At 28.8% G+C, this 21,529-nt stretch overlaps 2 protein-coding genes across 7 annotated transcripts; both read right to left on the bottom strand.

Moving 5' to 3' along the window:
• Nucleotides 1-1,590: 1,590 nt before the first annotated feature.
• On the bottom strand, nt 1,591-5,273 carry LOC126916939 (venom acid phosphatase Acph-1-like). Its single transcript, XM_050723267.1, has 7 exons — nt 5,253-5,273; nt 4,010-4,208; nt 3,605-3,780; nt 3,270-3,516; nt 2,495-2,621; nt 2,147-2,349; nt 1,591-1,920 (listed from the first exon to the last, which is right to left on the bottom strand). The coding sequence occupies exons 2-7, from the start codon at nt 4,196-4,198 to the stop codon at nt 1,780-1,782; spliced, it is 1,083 nt and encodes a 360-aa protein (XP_050579224.1). The 5' UTR covers nt 4,199-4,208; nt 5,253-5,273; the 3' UTR covers nt 1,591-1,779.
• LOC126916936 (venom acid phosphatase Acph-1-like) lies at nt 4,859-21,487 on the bottom strand. Of its 6 annotated transcripts, XM_050723261.1 has the most exons (10): nt 21,361-21,426; nt 19,371-19,425; nt 18,856-19,298; nt 13,528-13,654; nt 13,137-13,247; nt 12,414-12,679; nt 11,679-11,962; nt 11,065-11,273; nt 5,845-8,622; nt 4,859-5,077 (listed from the first exon to the last, which is right to left on the bottom strand). In XM_050723261.1, the coding sequence occupies exons 4-9, from the start codon at nt 13,645-13,647 to the stop codon at nt 8,386-8,388; spliced, it is 1,227 nt and encodes a 408-aa protein (XP_050579218.1). In that variant the 5' UTR covers nt 13,648-13,654; nt 18,856-19,298; nt 19,371-19,425; nt 21,361-21,426; the 3' UTR covers nt 4,859-5,077; nt 5,845-8,385. The 6 variants fall into 6 exon arrangements, with proteins under 6 accessions (XP_050579218.1, XP_050579219.1, XP_050579215.1 ...); XM_050723262.1 differs by lacking the exon at nt 18,856-19,298 and having other exon boundaries at nt 21,361-21,461; XM_050723258.1 differs by lacking the exons at nt 18,856-19,298; nt 19,371-19,425 and having other exon boundaries at nt 4,859-5,024; nt 21,361-21,487.
• Between the last annotated feature and the right edge of the window lie 42 nt (nt 21,488-21,529).

Genomic DNA, 21,529 nt, shown 5'->3' on the forward strand with positions numbered 1-21,529 from the left:
ATTATTTTGAGAAATTTTGTTTCGTTTGTATTTCGTTCAATTTTGGAGTCATTACATTAAATTCGCGAAGCCCGTATATAGACATCCATGCGTAGACGTATAAGAAGAAGACGGCCGATCAACAGGACCGTGTTAAAATTTTTGAGGCCTGGGATTATTGACCCAGAAGTAGCCCCTTTCATAAAAAAATGGAGGAAGGTGTTAAAATGAAATAAATTTACGTAAATATGAAAAAAAGTTTATTTTTTAATAAATTAGATTAACAATTTTTTAATATAAATTTTTAAAACACAGTTTTTTTTAAAATATTTTCTCAAGACAAGTCATTCGTTAAATACAATGCATTTTTCTTAAATAACGAGGCCTGTGGAATAAATCCTATACGTTCGCTTAAGTCTGTTTTAGTTTGTAATACAAGATTATGCTAAAATATTGCCCTAATTTACTTATTATTTTAATTATTTATATTATTTTATTTAATAAATAAAAAGCATTATATCCACTATACTTAATTATAGCAATATACAGTAAACTGATGAAGATAGCAAACTTTAAAAACTCCTTATGAGAGCACTTCCCAGCATATAATATTTTAATCTGTGAGCGGGTTTAAAATAAATGAAAAGCCGTTCTTTGCTAAGCGGGAGTCAGTTGGGCAAAGTTTTAGCGCGGAATATCATTTTTATTGTGATAAATCGTGGCTTCAAGATATATTCTTCGTAGTGCGTGTTTTCAGCTATGTAGTATTTGTGTTACTGTTTTATTATCTTCTATCGATTATCATTAGGTTCATTTAACTAATACGTTCTTATTTAATACTTTGTTAGATATTGTTGTAACAAAATGCTATAGTTTTACGAGCTTCCTGTGTTCTTTTGTCGTTGATCGCTTATTTTAGTGTTAGTGTTACCAACAGCTTACATTATAAGTTTTTGAAACAGAATTTGAGGTTGATTATTGCTTCATTTAAACACAACTGGTTCAGTTTTATATATTAACTTTAGACCTTTGGTCATGTTTTGTGCATCATTTCGGAAGAATGGAGATATATAGACGTTATAACAATTAACGATGACAATTATTATGGTGAATTATAAATCGTCAACATTTGATGCGTAGCGATTATTAACGTTTGAGTTATTCTAACAAAAATGGATGTAAGTATACGTTTATATTGTTTTTTTTATTGATTTTATTGACCTGTGTGATAGGTTATTGTTAAGTATCCGATTAAATATGTAACATGTTGTGTATTCGCAACTTCAAAACATTTGAAGTAAATCATGGACATAGGAATTAATTATAAACAAAAGATAAATGGCCGACGGTCGGTAACCGATATTAACGCATATGCTGTTACAGACATATAAGTACAATTATAGGAAGAATTCATTGTTATCGGCAGTTTTTCGCGAATATTTCGGAACTAAGCGAGTATAGCTTTTATATGTATAAGAAAAGGTTGATCAAATGTTGAGATTTACAATATATCCAAAAATCATCGAAACCGAAGTTTAGACAGTCTTTCTACAGTTTTATCTTATTATTTTGTAATCGAAGGAGATACATTTGAGCAACAAGATTTATAGATAGTCTAAGTTTCGAATTTTAATAAGCAATTGTAGTACATATGACATGTTTTTAATAAACACTGTTTTAATATTACACATTTATTATTGAATTTATATGAGTAAATAGTAGAATATTATAGAAATCATTTTATCAATCCATTTAGCATTGGTTTATTACTATTCATATTTATATTAATACTTTACTTTTTTATTCCTGTCCACATATTTCTTCCAGATTTGTCGGTATTATAGGCATTACAAATTTTTTGAACTTATCCAATGGACACATTTTGTCATCACAATCAGGGAATTTGAGTAATTTAATATTTTCCTTGTTTCTATAAAGCATCTGTGAATAAAGATTATAATCGTGTATGTAGAAAAATTACAAACAATATTAGTAATCGTGAAAGTTTCAAAAATTAAATGTTGAAATTTTCCGTAATATACATTTTTATATTAAATTGTATCTTTATCTCCCGATTTCAAAATTAATACTCCGTAGAGACATATTTTATAGAAAGATGATTTTTTAACAACAATTTGCATATATACATGCGTAATCATATTGTTACCTGAATATAATATTCGTTATCCTCTTCATGTAATTCAAATATCAGAGTACTACCATAGTAAGGAATTTCGTTATCAAAATTGTCTAGTGCTGCAAGTATGTAAGCAATATTTAGATCATGTGCCGCATACATAAATGCTTTTCGTGTATCATTCTTATATAAATGATCATCAATATGATTTAACCATTCGCGAATCCACATTCCTGTCAAGTAGAATTTATTTTAATTGTATAAGACAAATTAATATTATAGTAGATATTAAATATAGATATATGGGCAAAATAATTTTTATTCTGACGCGAACATAAGAAGAATAAAAAATTAAAAGTTATAAGATTTAATATTTACCAGCTAATAATTGCTTCATTTGTGGAGTACGAGTCCGAATGTAAATATCGTTTACGGCTAACTCATCTAGCTTTCCATGTGGAAAAACAGATTTTGTCCATTCGGGTAATTTTAAGCCAATATCTTTCTAAATGAGTATTTTAAGTATTCAAAAATATATTTATTACCTTTGACAACCACACTCACTTTATTTGTATAATTATTTATTAATCTTTAGATATGTATTATATATGATTGAAAATGTTTAGCATATTGATATTATAAAAATAAATATGCAGTCGAAAATAAAAATAAGTGGGCAGGTAGTAGAAATGGATACTAATAAAGTTTCATTAAGTACGAATTGTTTACATAAAAATGTAAATATGTATTAATTTCTATTATTTCCTAGATACTCTATACATGTATGCTATAAGAATAAGTAAACTGCAGATTTTTGTGCATTTATGGAAAATGTAAAGATATTAAAATGCATAGGATACGTATAATCTGTAAAGGTATATCAAATATTCAAAGTACAACATTTGTTATAATATTTAGTGGTAAAAAACAAATATTTACTGAGGTACTATTTTTGTTTAGTATTATTCATAAAAATAACAATAAATAGCGCAGTCCAATAATAAATAAAATTTGTGTTGTATAATATTAGTACTAATTCGAGTAAACCTTACTGATACCTATTTTCACTACCTGTTACTTATTTTTATCTCCGATTGTATATTTACTTTAAACATCTAGCTCGTAATATTTGCTATGAAAAGGTATTATTTACCTGTGCGTACAAGAATTGACGTAAGTTGAACGTTCTAGATTGTGTGATATTACCACCTGTATGTTCAGACAAATACCTATAAACATCTTTATTCTGTTTTTGAAATTGCATTGTGGTCTCATCTGTTTTCTCCACGTTATTTCTCCATGTATAGAAATTTGTTAAAAATTGCCCATTATACAGGCAATCGTTCGAATTCAGCGGTGTCCATACAGGTATCGGTTGCCAATTTAAATTAGAATCCCACCTATAAAGCTTATTTTTTTAGATCAAATTACCGTATAATTGTATTAGAAGTTAATTGTTTATCAAACAGCTAAAATTTTATTTAGGACCTTTGTTCTTCACACGGAGGATATAATCCAGCTGCTACTAGTTGTCCACTCATTACGACTCTCTCTACCTCATCGGCACGAAACCAAATATCTTTTGAAGTGTAAATTCGCCCTAAAAACTGGTCGTATCTTTCACGAAAATATTGGCCAAGTTTGTACAAGGACAGTTTACCAACCTAATATATAAATTAATATTTTTGTATCATCGAAATCATTTACTATTAAAATGAATTGATTTATTATTGACATTAATCATTTTGTATCATCAAGCACCATTTATATATTATATATTTAATTTATCTTCTAATGGATGTGCAAAATTTGAAGGAATTGGAATTTTAACACGTGTAAATTCATAAATATTTCACAGTTTTTATGATGATAGTTATACAAGAAGTAACATACGTTTGTTAAACCTCCTCGTCCTGCTGGTTCGTAAGTGTAGTTAACGTAAGGATCGTTCGGATAGTACTCGATATTCGATGGCATTCTGTTTCCATGTCTAAATATCGTTTGTATGAGCTTCAGCTCGGCCCAAGATCCTTGACAATAAAGGACGCAAATGATGATCTTTGAGAACCATTTAATATCCATGTTTCTGGAACTAATTGAAAAATGCTCAATACTTCGATGAACAAATTTTTTTAATTTAAGGTAACGTCATTATACATATTTATTATCATGAGGTTGCCTTAATTTATTGCATGAGTTTTATTATGTTTTATTTCAGTGAGGCAGGTTGTAGGACCCGTTATAAACTTAACTGTAAAGTTACAGTATTTCAATGGTATTTAGTAGCAATAACATAGATGATTAAACTTTTTAAGCGCTATTTTCACTAGACATTTACATGCTTTGAAACTTTTTTTACAAATTGATAAAACCTGATATTTTTATAGTATTCACATAACAGACCATATTGTAACCTTACCGAATCTCGTTGATTGTAATTCTATTTTAGTAAACTCGTTCATTTACACTACGAAATTTCATTGGTGTGTCACACGAATTATCATTGAAGATAGTCTATCGATAAAATCAACATTATCGGTTAATTCATATTCTATTGTTCTTTTTCTTATGGCTATAGAATAAAATATTTCCACGATCATAACGATTATGAATATTTTATTTACCGTATTATTTACCACAAGATAATTTGCCAGAAAGTTCGATTAAAAAATTTAAAGAAACTAACAAATATACCTGGAAGAGTATTGTACACTGTAACACTCTATTGATTTTTAGGAAGTATTTTCGCCTTAGTCTTGTCCACTTTGTCAACTTATGTTTACGTAACACTTGATTGCTTTTTAGGAAATACTTCCCCCTTATTTCTGTCTACTTGATTTATATACTTCTTCCAATTTATGTTTTATGCATAGCACGTGTCAATTGACCAAACGGATATAATCTGGTTCTGCAACATCGTTCTGATTATTTAAATTTCGATGACGTCCGAGTTATGTGGTACTAAAACATTTAGAAAGTACGGATACGTTATAGGTCACTAGTTCTTAAAACTTTGAATTTATTATTGTACAATTGTCAAAAGTTTTATCACTCGTTTATTTTATCACCTCAGAAAGACTACGTAGGTTTTATAAATTTTGTAGTTTCCGTAGACATAAACAAAAAGTTAACTTACCTAATCTTGTAAAATAGTTGATAATATAATATTTGAAAAATTTCTACGAATCGATATCGCAGAAACAAGCATTGAAATTTTACAGCAGTTTATAAGCCAAACGCGATATATATATGTATGCCATATTCATTAGATATTCATAAACAATAAAAAAAAAGTATTGTTATCTGTAGACAATGTCATTTGTTTGTGACTTGCTAACGTCAACATTCAAATGAAGAAACTATTTGAAACATTTCGAAAAGCTATTGATAATATATTTAAGGAAGAATAAGTTTTTAAAAGAATTACAATAAAACTATCTTCCATCCTTTTTCTAATGGTAGCGATAATTTCCTTTTATATGAATAATCACAGAAATAATATGAGAATATACTATCATTCATTTATTTCAGAGAGATTAACTTTATTCATACTTATGAACGAACGTTTTTTTTTCCAGTAATTTCATTGTGCTACATTCTCCGTATGTAATTTTTTATATATATTTCACAGCAAGCATAAAGAAAAGTTGTGCAAATACGGAGAAATCTATTATTTACTAATCGTATTAAAAGTGCAATGAGAGTTTTCGTTTGAATTTTTTACTCACTTGTGTATTATGTTGACGCGTTGAAGAAATAGAAACAGAAATAACTAAGTTTACATACACAACAGATAATAATTTTCTGAGCTGTACTTTTTATATAATACCTTTAGTGGATCACAAACTCTTACAATAATCTCAGAGTCAAGGCTTTAAAAATAAGCTAACGGATTACAATAGTTTCAGATAAAACACGGTACGTGCGAATGTCAATGCAGACTGAAACTGGCATGAATGAAGATGAGATGGAAATTGTTTTAAATTATTAGTACCGGGAACCGCGAGAATTCATATGTAGAAATTCTGTTATAAATTCACAGTGACGCATAGATCTTTTTCGCGTGTGTCACTACTAGACAAAGAAATTATGTTATGTAAGATTTCTTAAATCAATAACATATGTCTTAACGCTATTAGTTCTCACAAATAGAACTATATAATCGCACAGATACTTCAACCTCTGGTTTCCTTCTTATCGAGCTGACAATATATTAAAGGAGAAACGTAGCAACATACGAATAGGGAAAGAAAGAAAAAGAATATTGTGAGCTATAAAAGTAAAAAGGATTTTTCAATCTTATACCGATTCTTAAATTGTTCATATTTAGTTTAATTCATCAACAAAATTTTCATCCGTATTCTATAATGTAGCTTCTACCGTGCGGTTATTACTATTGCATTTAACGCTAGAAATACTATAGTTTTCTTATTTTTAATACTCTTATTCTTAATATTTTTCGTTTTTAGTTTTTTTAATCACTTATCTTTCTTTCCGAATAATTACAGTTCTTAAAAATAACAACTTTTATCTATACGTTAATGCGTCACATATAATTGATTAATTAGTCCGTCTGCATATGTGGCATTAATTTAGATTAAGCCTACAATTTTGCGGATAAAATATTTTTGAGAATGGACTCTACGATAGCTATAAGATTCCTCGAGAGTTAAATACCTATATCATATTGTTATTATAATATATTTACGATGGAAATTCCATAAGAAATGAAAATAAAATAAGTTGATTTATAATTTTTACAGCAGGTACTCCGCTTTAAATTCAGTTTTCTTCTTCGTTGTTATTTCATGGTAATAATGCCATAGTGAAACTCGTCTTGTTATAAACTAAGATATCGCATTGTGAAAAAATAGATATTAATAAATATGCAAAAAGATGATCTTGGAATGAAGTTTAAGACGATTTTTAGGGAGCTTTTTTATTATCATCAGATACGTATTTTGAAACTATTCATTCTTATTCTTCTTATTCATTTTTTCTTAGGTTTAACAGCTGCTAAAATAATTTACATATTCGATTTAAACGAGATGCTCTGTATAAGTACATTATTTTAGTATCTCCTTTTGACGATCGATCTTTCTTTCTTCAATTACCAATTTTTATGGATACATCCGATATTGCGAGTATATAAATAATATATTACAATTTGAGCACCATTCTATATATTTGAAATTTTACATTTTTAAATAAAATCGATATTGCAAGTTGCGAATATAAAGGCATATAAATGAAATGAAACTAGTCTTGTAGATTTTAAATGTGTTTAATTGATGTTAGGTGAATTAATACGTAATACATTGAATAAATATGTATTCAGAATGAAACAATGCATTTTCACTGTGAATATGTATATTAAGTCGTGCTTTGGTTACAAAATAAATAATCTATTAAATTAATCGCGCGTTAAATACTTTAATGAATTAAATACAAAATAATAATATAATGTGCATAAATATCATTGTATATTTAAATATATTTGAATACCTTTGTGGCCAATAATTTCTAATTTCTTTATAGTAAAATATAAATAATTAAATTGCAAAAATATCGGTGCTCTTTCATGTATATTTTTACACACATAAAATTTTATAAACTATGTCATCCCAGAAGTAACGTCGTTATTTATAAAATACATACGTACAGAAATTCTATAATATGCTTTCGATATACATAATATTTTCTGCCATTTAACTCGTCCAGACTCTGAATGGGAAAATGCAACAAACACAGTCGCAAATATTTATATGTACAATATGCATATATTTTAAATGTCAGAAGATATTAATAACGCTAATTACAACTTTGAAACGATGCTTTTGATGAACCATTAACGTTAATTTTCAGTTTGATATGGCATATTATTAAATATTCTACAAATACGAGAGAACCAAAGATACTAAAAAAGGGACAGAAACTTCGAATTTGAACGATAATACTGTTCTTTATTTGAAACAAATTCGTCAAATAACGTACCTTTTTAGTAGTATCAAATAAGTGAAAGGACGATATTACTTATAGGAAGAGCTAATATAATTAGAAATATGAATTACATTCCTCATGTTTAATCTTTTCGCATAAGATCAATGATATGTAATTAATATCGCTAATTTATAAATTAAAAGCTATTCTAAATTCATTTCTATCGTATATTACGCATTTATTATGTAACACTTCATTTTTAACATGAAGTTTTCTTTGGTTTCAAAGGAATGTAATTCATCTTTAACAATTACATTTTCATACACGTATTATTTACTTTCAATGATTCCTGCAGTTCTTATCAGATTGTATTTCAATAAACTTAATTCCTCGATTGACTTTCTGTCTACAAATGCATGTGACAGACCTTTGTCGCAAATCAGTTCGTCGTTTGATGGCATCACTCCTTCTATCAACTGTAAATACTTGTCCAAAGGACAAAGTATCTCACATCCAGGTAGTTGAAGTTCTTTTGCTTCGGATGGAATGCCCAAGTAGTTAAGTACCTACGGTAATAACGAATAATTGAAGATACATAAACAAGTAGTTTTAAGTAAACCAATATAGAAGATAAGAGTATAGAAGAGTAGGAGAGGAAGCAATAGTATATATAGTAGAACTCTATTTATTTGAATTTATCAGGAGACAAACAGTTTATGCAATTATGTAATTGGGGTTCATATAATAGAAGATCGTCAAATATTATTATTTTCAGTTCATGTAACAACTCACGTTCAGATAAATATCAATCAACTAGAAGTTCAGTTAATCCCTTAAAATCTACCTCCGTAACATTACTTTCGACAGATATAAGATCATCTTTTCTGTATTAGATTGATGCGGAGGGGACTATGCAGTAATGAGAAGATGGCTCGGCTGAGAAAGGGGATTTGATTACTATATGTGTAACATAATCGCATAGACAAGCAGGTAGCATTTAGCCAAAAATTTTTCGATTCTCAACAATGCGAGGCAAAGAGAAACAAAATAGGGCAATATTCCTCTTGCCTCTGTGCCATTCTGCTGACCATATTCTCATCTGTTTACAGCGCAGTAGTGGGATAACTCGTACGAATATCTAAAGAATATTTTTTGTTCGATTAGTTGAGGATTATCTTTGGAAGAAAGTTGTACACTTTCCATAATTTATTTTATTGATTAGGTCGTTTTACTATATTGATGAAGATAGAAGGCTTCTTTGAAAAATTCTGCTCAATATAAATTTGTTAACAGTTATATAATAAAATAATAAAATAAAAATAGGCGATTATTTTTTGCACACTTTTCTAAAATTTAATATATCCTTAAGGAATTAATGGGACATTAACTAAAATTTCATTCGGATAAATAGAGTTCTACTGTCTTAAATAATGTCAATAAGATAGGTTACTAAATAAAGATATAGTAAGGAAATAGGGAATAAAAAAGATGTAAATGAGAGAAGTTGAGCGAATGGGAGAAGTGAAAGGATAGTATTGATAAATGTAGTGTACGTATACTAGTTAGGATTCTATAGACAAAGCTAATTTCTTAGTCGCAAGGCTGAAGATAAAGAATATTATTTAGCAAACTAAGATAGAATGTAAAAATTATTTCACGGAAAATAATATTAAATATCTTGAATAAAGATTTCTCAAAGTAGTAGAACATTAATTTAAAGCTGTTTAATCATTAAGAAAATTATTATCTTCCACGATAATAATATATAAAACTTTTGTATAACGAACCTTTTTTGGAATATGATACAATTATAAGTACATACAATATTACTATGCCAGTATAGTATTGACTCGTTGCAACATTGCATCACGCTCTCGCAGCAAATTGTATATACTGCATATGTTTTATTAAAGAAAAGTATCTATTAACGAGGGGAGTAATTTTCTGAGAATTGTCTCGGTTCTTTCGCTACTTAAATGAATCAGAGGCTCCATATTGTAGAATAGAATAATTCATTCGATAATTATTTCCTTTGATGTGTCATACTGTCATATTAATGAGATCTGATGTCTCATATTATCTGTATAAATCAAATTCATTTAATCATATTTGGTATAAGTTCTATTCGGAGATAGACCTCGGCAATTTAACAAGGATAATAAAATAATTGCGAACTAAAAGCTATAAAAATTGTATTCTTATTTTTGATGATTCATAGCTAATCGAGATATGATGAGTAAGAAATAGCTCAAAATGTCGGAGCAATTTCTGTGACTGGCAGAACTAATTCCACGTCTATTAACAAGGCGTTTATTAATTGTAATTCTTCACGACTATTTACGTAAATATATACTTTCTAGCTATAATTAGAGTTAAAGGTTGAAAAATATTAAGTGAATTAATATTTTCAATTTTAAAAATTTTCTAAAATATTAATCTTTTAGTGTAACTGTTAAATTTACACTAATTTCTAGATATATCATATTCACTATATGCACTGTACTATACATTATCGAAGATATTCCGTATCTAAATTCTTCAAACACTCTTCGTACAACAATCAAATGAATATCTAGCGTTGAAAAATTTATTAATTAGCGACTAGCGTTAAAAGTTGATTATACGAAATATGAATATAAAAACAACATAGGGATCTCAGACTTTTAATAAGCAATAATTCACGTTATCACAACTATAAAAGTATCGAAGAATTAATGTTAACATTAAATATGTTTGCAATATTGTATGCACATGTACATATATCAGAGGAGGCAAAGGAAATGAGAATATTAATGAGATCAGCTACTAATACATTTTCTGATCGTTGACTTTAAACTCTGGTCGTTAATAAATAAGATATTCGTTTGCTATCATCGTCAAAAGTCAATGTTTATAAGAATATCATAAATTGATATCGCCACCGGCATTAATTTGATGATACGCTGTCTTTGGAAATATTACTTTCATATAAAAATGTGGATGTGGCTTATGCACGTCTCATTACGTACCTTTACGTAGTAAGCGTTGTCGTTTTGATGAAGTTCCAGTATAACAGAACTGGAATATTCGGGAACGTGTGGATAAAAAACTCCAAGAGCGTGCAAAACGGCGGCAACGTTACTTTCGTGTCCACTAAATAAATTAATTTTTCGTTCTCGATTTTGTGCACCGGTTACATGATTTAACATATGCCTTGTAACGATCCGGAGAAACGGACCTGAAATTGAAGTGGCAATTTAAATTATAAAATCGAAGAAACACGATACAAAACAGCGATGGCAATTGAAAAGTGCAAGCTAGATAAATCAGCGTGCAAACGATTTATTAATAACTAAAAATTTTATAATTTGACGAAATAATACAATTAGAATATATTCGACATGAAGTGGTACAAAAAGGTGCATTTCGATAGCTCATAAAAATGTGAAGTTTATATATGTAATAATAATTGATGATATAAACAACAATAAAATGCACTGAAGTTGAACAAAAATGTAGAATAGCAATGGACAGAATTATAGTTTGACAGCGGTTACGTTTAAAATACACTACTACAAGACTTATAGCAGAAGATAATTAGCAAGTTTAAGCTCGATGAATGTGCAAATACAAATTATATTACCTCCGTACAATCTTTTCAACAGAGGAGTCGAATTAGCGATGTTATAGGAAAATATCGTTGCATTCAATAACTCTCCATTTGGAAATATTGCGTGTGACCATTCTGGTAAAGTAAGACCGAGAGAACTCTCGGCCATCAGTGTATGATATATGTAATACATATCCCATGGTGTAGATATGTTTTTACCAGTCCACTCTGTTAATTGTGTCATAAGTTTGCTATATTTTCCAATTTCCTGTTTTCCCGCCGGTGACTGCAATACTCTATTGTATTCGATCGTAAACCTGTAATCAATAAATTAAAATTATAGAAAGAGAAAAATTAAATAAATTTTACATACCACGCTTACTACGTTTCTTTGTAAGAATAACATACGCAGAATCGCATAATATTTCCATAAATTCTACGATAGTTTTGGTACTTATTTGGATAATAGCAATTTTTATTGTATAAAAAACGGGCTTATATATAATTATCTGATCCTATCTACTAATTGTAAGTATGATTTGTATATCAAACAATCGTTAATTTCTATTACAACTGAAATTTAATTTATTTATTAAATTATGGTTCTTGTTATCCTTTTTTCTTTCAGAAAACCTTTTAGATATCGAATTGTAATACGATTTATTTATTAAATTATGGTTCTTGTTATCCTTTTTTCTTTCAGAAAACCTTTTAGATATCGAATTGTAATACGATGTTGTTATTATATAATGTCAGATTGTGACTTACAAAAGACAATCCTCTGGCAGAAAGAGATTATCCTCGTAGCGTCGTAAATATTTCGCGGGGATAGGTTGCCAATTTAGATCTTGATTCCATCGTTGCAAATTACTTGGCGGGAAGAGACCAGCGAGAACGAGTTGCAAAGACATTTTCGTTCTGTCATAATCCGAACTGATAGCTGAGACAGCTTCGCTTCTATAAACATCTCCGAGGAACTGATCGTACCTCTGTCTCAAGAATTGTCCCAGTACATATTCTCTCATTTTGCCATTCTAAATTTCACATAAAATCAACTTTCTTTTTATCAAAAATCCCTCAAGTGTTTCATGTCTATATAATATCATCATGTAATGCATTAAAACTGCTTCGTATTCACCTTTTTTTTTTGTAAGATTTGTCTTACACGATAAATGCCATCAATGATGTTTGTCGCGTAAAACAAAATTAAACGACTTAAATCCAAATTATTATGGATCATCTACGATTCAAGAGTATTAAACGAGGGTTAATAAAATAGATGGAAATATTAAACTGTTACTCGTTTGAACAGGTCATCAAACTTTTATTCCTTTAAACTATGTGTTATTAATATTCAAATTAAATTTTAGTATCAAGGATTAAAATCTTTAACGATCAATTGCAATTGCCAGAAAGATGCTACTACTTATAGTGTTCAAGCTAAAAACTGTTCAAGGAACGATGAGAATTTAGAAGAGACGAGATACTTACGTTAGTTAACTGGCCCCGACCCATTGGATAAAAAGGATTGTTCAGGTAAGGGTCGTTTGGATATTTTTCATCGTTAGTGGCATCAGGTGTCCTATCGCCATGACGGAATAACTGGAATTATACAAGGTACGTGTAAGAACCGTGATTAAGCTTTCCTTTTAACTGATTTTTTTTTTAAATGCTCGAGATTGATCTAGAATTATCGCGAGTAAACTATTTCACGAAAAATCGAAACATATTATCAAAAATTTCGAGCACGAGCAATTTCGAGCATTTATTTTAACTTAAAGTTATTCAAAATTCGACATAAATTCTGAGCAAAAAAGCACAATGAACGAATGTCTCGTGATTAGGGAACGCGCTAAGTATAAATAATAACTGTAGTTTTTACCACATTCACTAATTTGAGCTCTGCTTGGACAGTTGTGATACCAATTATGGCAGCCAAAGCCACGACCATGTATATCGATAAGAAATTCTTGAGATAATTAAACGAAACCATATTGTTCATGTTCGACCTGGAAGCAGTAAAATTGTTTGAATGAAATTTCTTTCATTAATGAAGCATTTATCATTTTTCGAGTTGGATAAACAGTAAGAATATTCTATAAATATTTTCAAATGTTTGAACATATAAATGAATCTATATGTTTTCTTTCTAAATTGTCCCTATGTAATTCTCATAAATCGTCCAAATACTGTAAGTCAGCATTTATCGGTTACCGGCAAGAATTTTAAGGATACAATATGTTTCATTTGTTGATCAAATAAACAGTGTCATAAATCAAACAGTTAATAGCCATAAAGACAGTGAAGTACTAACGCACAGATTGAAGAATGGTCTTCTGCATATCTTTACGCGTAAATGTTAATTTTCAAGCGTATACTATTCTGTAAACTATGCGAAGCAATGATTTAGCAAAAACCGGTATCTTATATTCATGGAATTTTTTATCTAAACAATGGCGAAAAATCTTAACGTAATGTTTTCTGCATGGAGAAACTACCATTTCCATAGAAAAATTGTAGTAACATTTATATTTATTAGATACCATTGTATCCACAAACTTTTATTTATATTTATCGATAATAACTTCTAATATATATATTTTTTAATTTTAATAATATACATCTTATAATTTAATAATAATTCTCAATATATGTATAACCCAAAAAAGTGTTGAAGAAAAAAATTTGTTAAAGTAATTAAAAAAAAAATAGTCACATAATAGATCTCTTATCTTCAAGCCGATTTTGGTGTTATTGCCTCACTCTTTTTTTGTACTAGTATAGTGATGAACTGAGATACACAATTCACTTACGTCTGCACAATTTAAATACCTATCGTAATGGTACACTGCGACAAGCAATTAATATTACTGTAGTATCGATTGTGAGACCAGTCAGTGAAATACTGGTCATGTTGCCTATGTGCAAATGATTTTAAAGGACAGTAATACGTCAAACGGACATATCTTTCCGTGGAATGGTTTCACAATCGCTGATTTCGGTGTCATTAGAATATCCACGGTATTTATACGAAATGGAAGTCCCCATTTTCACGTTACATGCGAAACGCATTACATATGGGTCTTCATCATATAATTACATACAGGACGATAAGAGAAACCGCCTCATCAAGTTTTTTTAAATGATGACGCGCGTTCCAAATAGTGACCCTAAAAAAAGCGGATGCTATGCCATGGGAATTAATAAAATCACCATTCATCAGGATAGAGAAATATTCAAAAAAACCTGAAATTTCTTATTAGATTATTCCTCTTCCTTGTGCACTTTTTTCCTTGGATAGTCACATATTTTTCATATATGTATACAAGGAAAGTAATTAAGAAATATTATCTAAAGTAAACATTTTAAATGAATTATGACTATTATTATTACAAAGATAATGTTACAAAGGCACCGTTTTGCATCTTTCCTTGTCTTTCATACATTAAACTTGACAAGTTAAAGTTAAAATATTCAATAGCTAAGTAGATAAGCAGCTTAAGTATTAAATTTAGTAGCTAAATTCGTCGTTTTTCGGTATAAATAAATTAATCTTTTTCTGTAGTGTCCAGCTGATACGACTAATGCTATAAAATAAGTGCTATTTAAAAAACTCGATGTTAGTTTAATATCTCAGAAAGCTGATACGACTAATGCTATAAAATAAGTGCTATTTAAAAAACTCAATGTTAGTTTAATATCTCAGAAAGTATAAGATATTGGAAAATAAAATTATATCCATCCGATGAATTCCTTGAAATGCTATATCATTAATTTAATACGTTTTTCGATAAAATCAATAGATAATAAGTTATTTTATATAATACTTCTTAACTCACTCTGTGTACATATTTGTTGATATTTCCTTGATTGTCCATTACACATTGGATAGCGAATTACCTTTAGTAAATGTCTAATGGTACAAACGATATAGAAATTTGCTACGGGATTATATTTATATACACAGGAACTAATAAAAGTATTTGCAGATATTCTTATTTTCCAATGATGTACTTTCTTTTATGAGATTTCACATTTCAGTTTTATAGTGCCAAAATTTCAAAATAAAGATATTGCTAAACGATACGCAGTTTAATGTACTTTGGCCGAATTAATCAATATATAGATACTATCTATACGATATACATAAAATATACATATAATAAGATAAATACAATCGTGTACAAATACTTTTTGTATCCACTATTAGATAAGTAGTGTGCTATAACGAATCGAAAAATAGTGAAATAATAAAATATGAATCTAGTTTAGCATTTCCATATAAATAGTGGAAGCAAAGATCTTGTAATATGTGTATGTATATATATATATGTGTATGTATGTATATATGTGAAGCAATGTTCTTGTAATACGTGTATCTTAATATTTCATTTGTATAATTGATTTATTCTAGTCGTATATAGCAGGCATAATATTAAGGAACGAAACCAAATAGTATGCAAAATGCAGTTGTCTCAAAGTCTAATAACTTGTACATTTTAGTGACAATGACTGTCAACATTTTATAGTCTTATCTGATATTTTATTCATTTCTTAAGCTTTTAGAGACAAAAGTAATTTATTGTACGTTATTTAATATGTGGACGAACATACGAAAAGAGAGAAAGGAAAGAGATGTATTAAGACTCGGTTCTTACAAGATATAGGAATTATTCAGCAATTGTTCGTGTGTACTTTCTCGTAATATATTGATAATAATGACACAGCAAATAACTTATTCTTAGAAAAACTTATCGTTTCTATTGCATTGGTATTTCTATAAAGGTGATTCATTTTAGTTGATTAAATCTATATTTACTGATAGCAACGTCACAAATAATATATCACAGTATATTATGGTATAAATACACGAAAATGACTGTAAATAATAAATTATAAGATACGTAACAATTATCAAAGAAATAGCTTTGTGACAATAATTATCCTTGCAAGTAGAATTGCTATTCGCTTACAATTTCGATTCTTTTATGAAATACGGAAGTCACGAATTTCTTATCAATATAGATTTACAATAGACATTTATCAAGAGTTACTAGTACATGTAAATAAATTTTTAAATTGAAATTATATCACATTTATAATTACGAAATTCATATAAATAGAAGCAGGATTTTTTAGACTGATTCTTTCTTAATCGCGTGTTAATAATCAAATAGAATATTAGATTAATGTAATTAATCAATTTCTATTTCATTACATTTTGCAGTAATTGGCTTTAATTGATTAAACTTAAACGCAACACGTGCAGTTTATCGCACAGTATTACACATTTTTTATTATTATAGAAGAAGGATGCTATATAGAAAAAGTTCTATTATATTATTCTTCTTTAAAAATCACTTACAGTTGTCTTACGTATAAAAGGTAAGTGACTGGTAAAATATCTATTAGTTAATATATTAAGAATTAAAATTCAGTTGTATGTCATTTTTTTTAATGGAGATGATTATGTTTAAGAATACAATGTTATCTTGTTGGTCTGGATAAATAGTATACTCTGGATAGAAAGTATAAACTATTTTTAGTCCATATATAAAAAACGGCGATGGTTACTTTCCATAAACATATGTTCAACATTTAGGTCAATAATTTAAAGAGAAAAAAATAAGACCTTAGAAAAACATATTTGACATTTATAGAAAAACAAATGTACTAAAGTTTTTAAAGTTAAATGTACTAAAGTTGAATATTTTCGCTAATCAATTTAATATTAATTATCATCGTAAATTCTTTTCACCGATATGGTATATTTAACACATCGAAATATGTTCGAAATCATCCTATCATGATCGTTAACAACGTATAATCGAAGACTTCGTCTTTAGTAAATTTGATTTACTCTGCAAATTAACAATTGTACTGTTGGATACTTTAAGGAGCGTAAGGATGTAGCACAATTGCAACTACACGTACAAGCAATTGTGTAATTCTTTCGAAGCTTTGGAAAACTATAAAATCACGTAATCGGTTCGATCATTAGCTGAATCGTTAAACCATAAAATTTGCAGTTACTTAGAAACGATATTCATGAAAGATCGTACGATGATAAGTCGAGGATTTATACGAAAAATTAGCCAACCTGCGATTTTGCGGATACGGACTCGTAGTTACATAAATTCCGGTAGAATAATGAATACGAAACGAATACATTATACCTGTGTGACTGATATTTGATACACGATCAACAAAATCATTAATTTTCTCGCGGCAAAGACACGCTGTCGCCTTCCTGGTTCTCTTCGCGTGTAATTATAAATAATCAGGCGATTGTGTGCGAAAATACAAAACCATAGCGTAAGCATGATATATATAAAAACTAGGTGAAGGAAAAAAAAAACGTGGCATTTAATTATTATTTTGCAAGTTTCAATATTAGTTATTTTTCCACCGTATTTTTAAGACAACATGGATATTGAGAGTACACGATTGTTTCGAATTATTTTTGTAATAATGTGAGTAAATAATAAATATATTAAAATATAATAGCAATTATTTTAAAGAATAAAGACTTTTTTAAAGAATTCTTTTACCTAAGAATGAAGAGAATAGAATAGAAGATTTACAAGAAAGGAATATAGTTTAGAGAATTCATTGAATATTACTCTTAAGTAGTATTAAATAGAATTGCAGTAGCACAGGGTGAAAATTTTAATATAAATAGCTTCGAATTGTATTAAATTATTCCAATCATGCGAACATTCACCAAAAGTTATTTTTTCATCTGACGAAAGAATCTCCCCAAATAATATTAAGTATACCGAGAATAATTCAATTGTATGCATGTACTCTTTGTTCTCTGTATCATTGTTATACGCGCTTCATTATTATGTTCCATTGTTATCAGTACAAAATGCTTGCTACTGTACATAAAAAGTTATTATCGTGTCTAAACGAAAGTAGTAATCTATGGACGAAAAGAAAGAAGAAAATTTATATTTATCAAATCCTTATCGATATGTTAACACTAGAAAACATCGAGAAGATTTTAAGAAGAAGCCGATCACTAGTATTAATAACAAAAGAATAACAAACTTTCATTCGATATTTTTAATTGCTTGCTCTTCGTGGTTAATATTTAACACAAGGAAATATGAATCTAACACACAATTTCTTCATGATGTTTGAACGAAACGTCTACTTTCAAATATTATGGAGAAACGTATACACTTTTAAAGAATTGACGTCTTACCTTTGTTTCCAGTTCAAATATCAACTGACGCCGAGCGTGGATTTGGAATTGATATATGTACAGGCAGGTTTCTAGCGCAACGTTCCAAATATTGCGTGTGAAATGTGAAAAAGTAAACTTTATCAAGCGCTAAGTTACACACATTCCTTGCATTTAAATGTTCAGTCTTGTTGATAGCTTACTTGCGTACTAATCGCAACACGAGCGCAGAAATGTATTATCTCAACAATTATTCGACCAGTAACTCACGATGCTATCGTTAAATTGTTCGCGGTAAATATAAATCTGTACAATACTTAAACAAAAGAAATTAACCTCGTTGAACAAGATTAAATTTCGAAATTTAATTTAAAAGTAAATCGACGATAATAACAAATAATATCATCTCATAGTCGAAGTAGGGAGGATGAATTTCTTGTTTGACGTAGTCTTCATAAAGATAACTGAAACACGCTAGTTTTAATCTAAGTATGAATATGTTAAGAAATGGTAATATATCCGTTATTATAACGTACCATGCATGTTTAGCACGTGGTCGTATGTTTTATCACGTGAACACAATCTTCAAACCTGAAAGTAGATGATAAGGTTTATGATTTGTGCTGTCACCAAACACGTTCCACTGATATGCAGAAAACTGGTTTGTGGAAACCCGGTTACCGATAAACAAAATGATCAGAAGAAATTTATATGGTTTTAATCATTTAGAGAAAGTCAAGCCGAAATAAAATTTGATACCTTTCTCTTTTGAACAACTATTAACAAACATGATACCTGAAAATCAAACGAATCAACATATTGGACGAGTTGTAATTAGTGACGACTATAGCGAAATAATTTTTTGTCTTCTGGAGAAATGTTAAACAATAGAATTTCTATACTTATGTTATAGTAATGTAAAAGTTAAACAAGATATTTTCCAATATCATTGTTAATTAACGCTAAGAATATACGATTCATAGGCGTTAATTATCAAAAATTAGGAAGCGTCGCAATCAAAAATTATGATTAATTTGTAAATATAAGTACGCAATATGAAAATATGAAAAGTAATGATTATTCGCGAATTAATCACGTGTTATTGATCAGTCTCCATGCACTGAGTTTTTATTAAGCATATGTCATGTTCGTTAATTATTATTTAAGTAAAATTTATTATTAAAGTTTATTCTCTACGTATTTTTTCTAATTTAATTTGGTTTTTCATTTGGATGAACATATGTAAGTACTCTTATTGGAATAATTGTCTGTCGGAGTCGGAAAGCATATTCAAAATTTTATCAATAAGAAATAATAATCATTTAAATGATTATAAAAGTATGTCTCTACAAGTTGATTTATTTGTTCCTCTTAAATATATTTATTGCACATATTATACTGCACATCTAATTTGTATCTAATGGATACACTACAAAATAATAAACATATGACATGCATATTCAGAAAAATGTATTTTCATATTTTTCTACGTATACAATATAAACGTAATTAAAAATTTCTTTATCTGAAGTTAATATATATATATTTAGAATCATATAGAGATTAGATTGAAAATATCATTCATTGATTCCAAGAGTTATTAATTGCAAACGATATAATTTATCAACATTTCTACGTCGATAGGCTTATGAAATATTGTAGTCTATTTTCAACTCGAACGTCTAATTTTTCGAAAAGAAAGTTGTTCCACTCCTTTGATCAGATGCACTTCAGTCATAATTATATGTTTAGCATAAAGACTTAGGTACTTGTTAATTACGTTTCATTGTGAATTATTCTGTGTCAAAATAAAAATTCTCGCTCGATAGACCAAATAAATCATGGAGCATCGTGATTCCACCCTCTCTTAAAAAGTTCATTTCATCAAAATTATGTGTTATCTGATACAATTAACAAAAGTGAGATAGTGAAGGTTATCGTTCTTGATATTATAAACGTACGCTCTTTCATTTAGGAGATTTATTGTCATAAATAAAAACAAATGTATCTAACAGCTTTTAATCGACTATTTACGATTCTTACAACTGTTTTATCGAACAAATTACTACGACTTATCCCAGAGGATCTATAACAAAAATAATTTATAAATTCAAAGGATCGATCTAACTCTAGGAAAGTTAGTGAAATCGCCAATAAGTTCTTGTTCTTCCAATAGCCAAAATGAAAATATCATGATTCACTCGAGTCAAGTAGTATTGTTTTCAAGCTATAGTTTTCACGTATTATGTGACATCGTCAGAATTCAATAGAAGGATGAATGATCTTTTGAAGAAAATATTGGAAATACAATTTTAAAATGACACGACGAAAATGACACGGAAATCACGGTAGAGAAAAGAGGTAACGACGAACGAATCTTCGAATACGTTGTTCGTCAGAAGCATGATCCCTTAAAAATGATCAATTTTATTGTAATTAATTGATTAATTAATCGATTCAAACTCGCGTTAATAAAACGAAAAAGCAACTATACGAGAAAGCAACAAACAATCAAGACATTCTTACTTTGAACTGCTATATCTCCCATAAATCGGTGATAAACTCATACCATGGTATGTCACAAGATTAAACAATTTCGATCGAATACGCTTTCATTTTATAAGATCCGTGATCTTTTGATTACGAAGCTTTATAACTGGAAGCAAACTGATTGCCAGGAATTGTACAAAGCCCA

The sequence above is a fragment of the Bombus affinis genome, chromosome 5 (genome assembly GCF_024516045.1).
Source record: "Bombus affinis isolate iyBomAffi1 chromosome 5, iyBomAffi1.2, whole genome shotgun sequence".
In the NCBI taxonomy this organism is placed as follows: Eukaryota; Metazoa; Arthropoda; class Insecta; order Hymenoptera; family Apidae; genus Bombus; species Bombus affinis.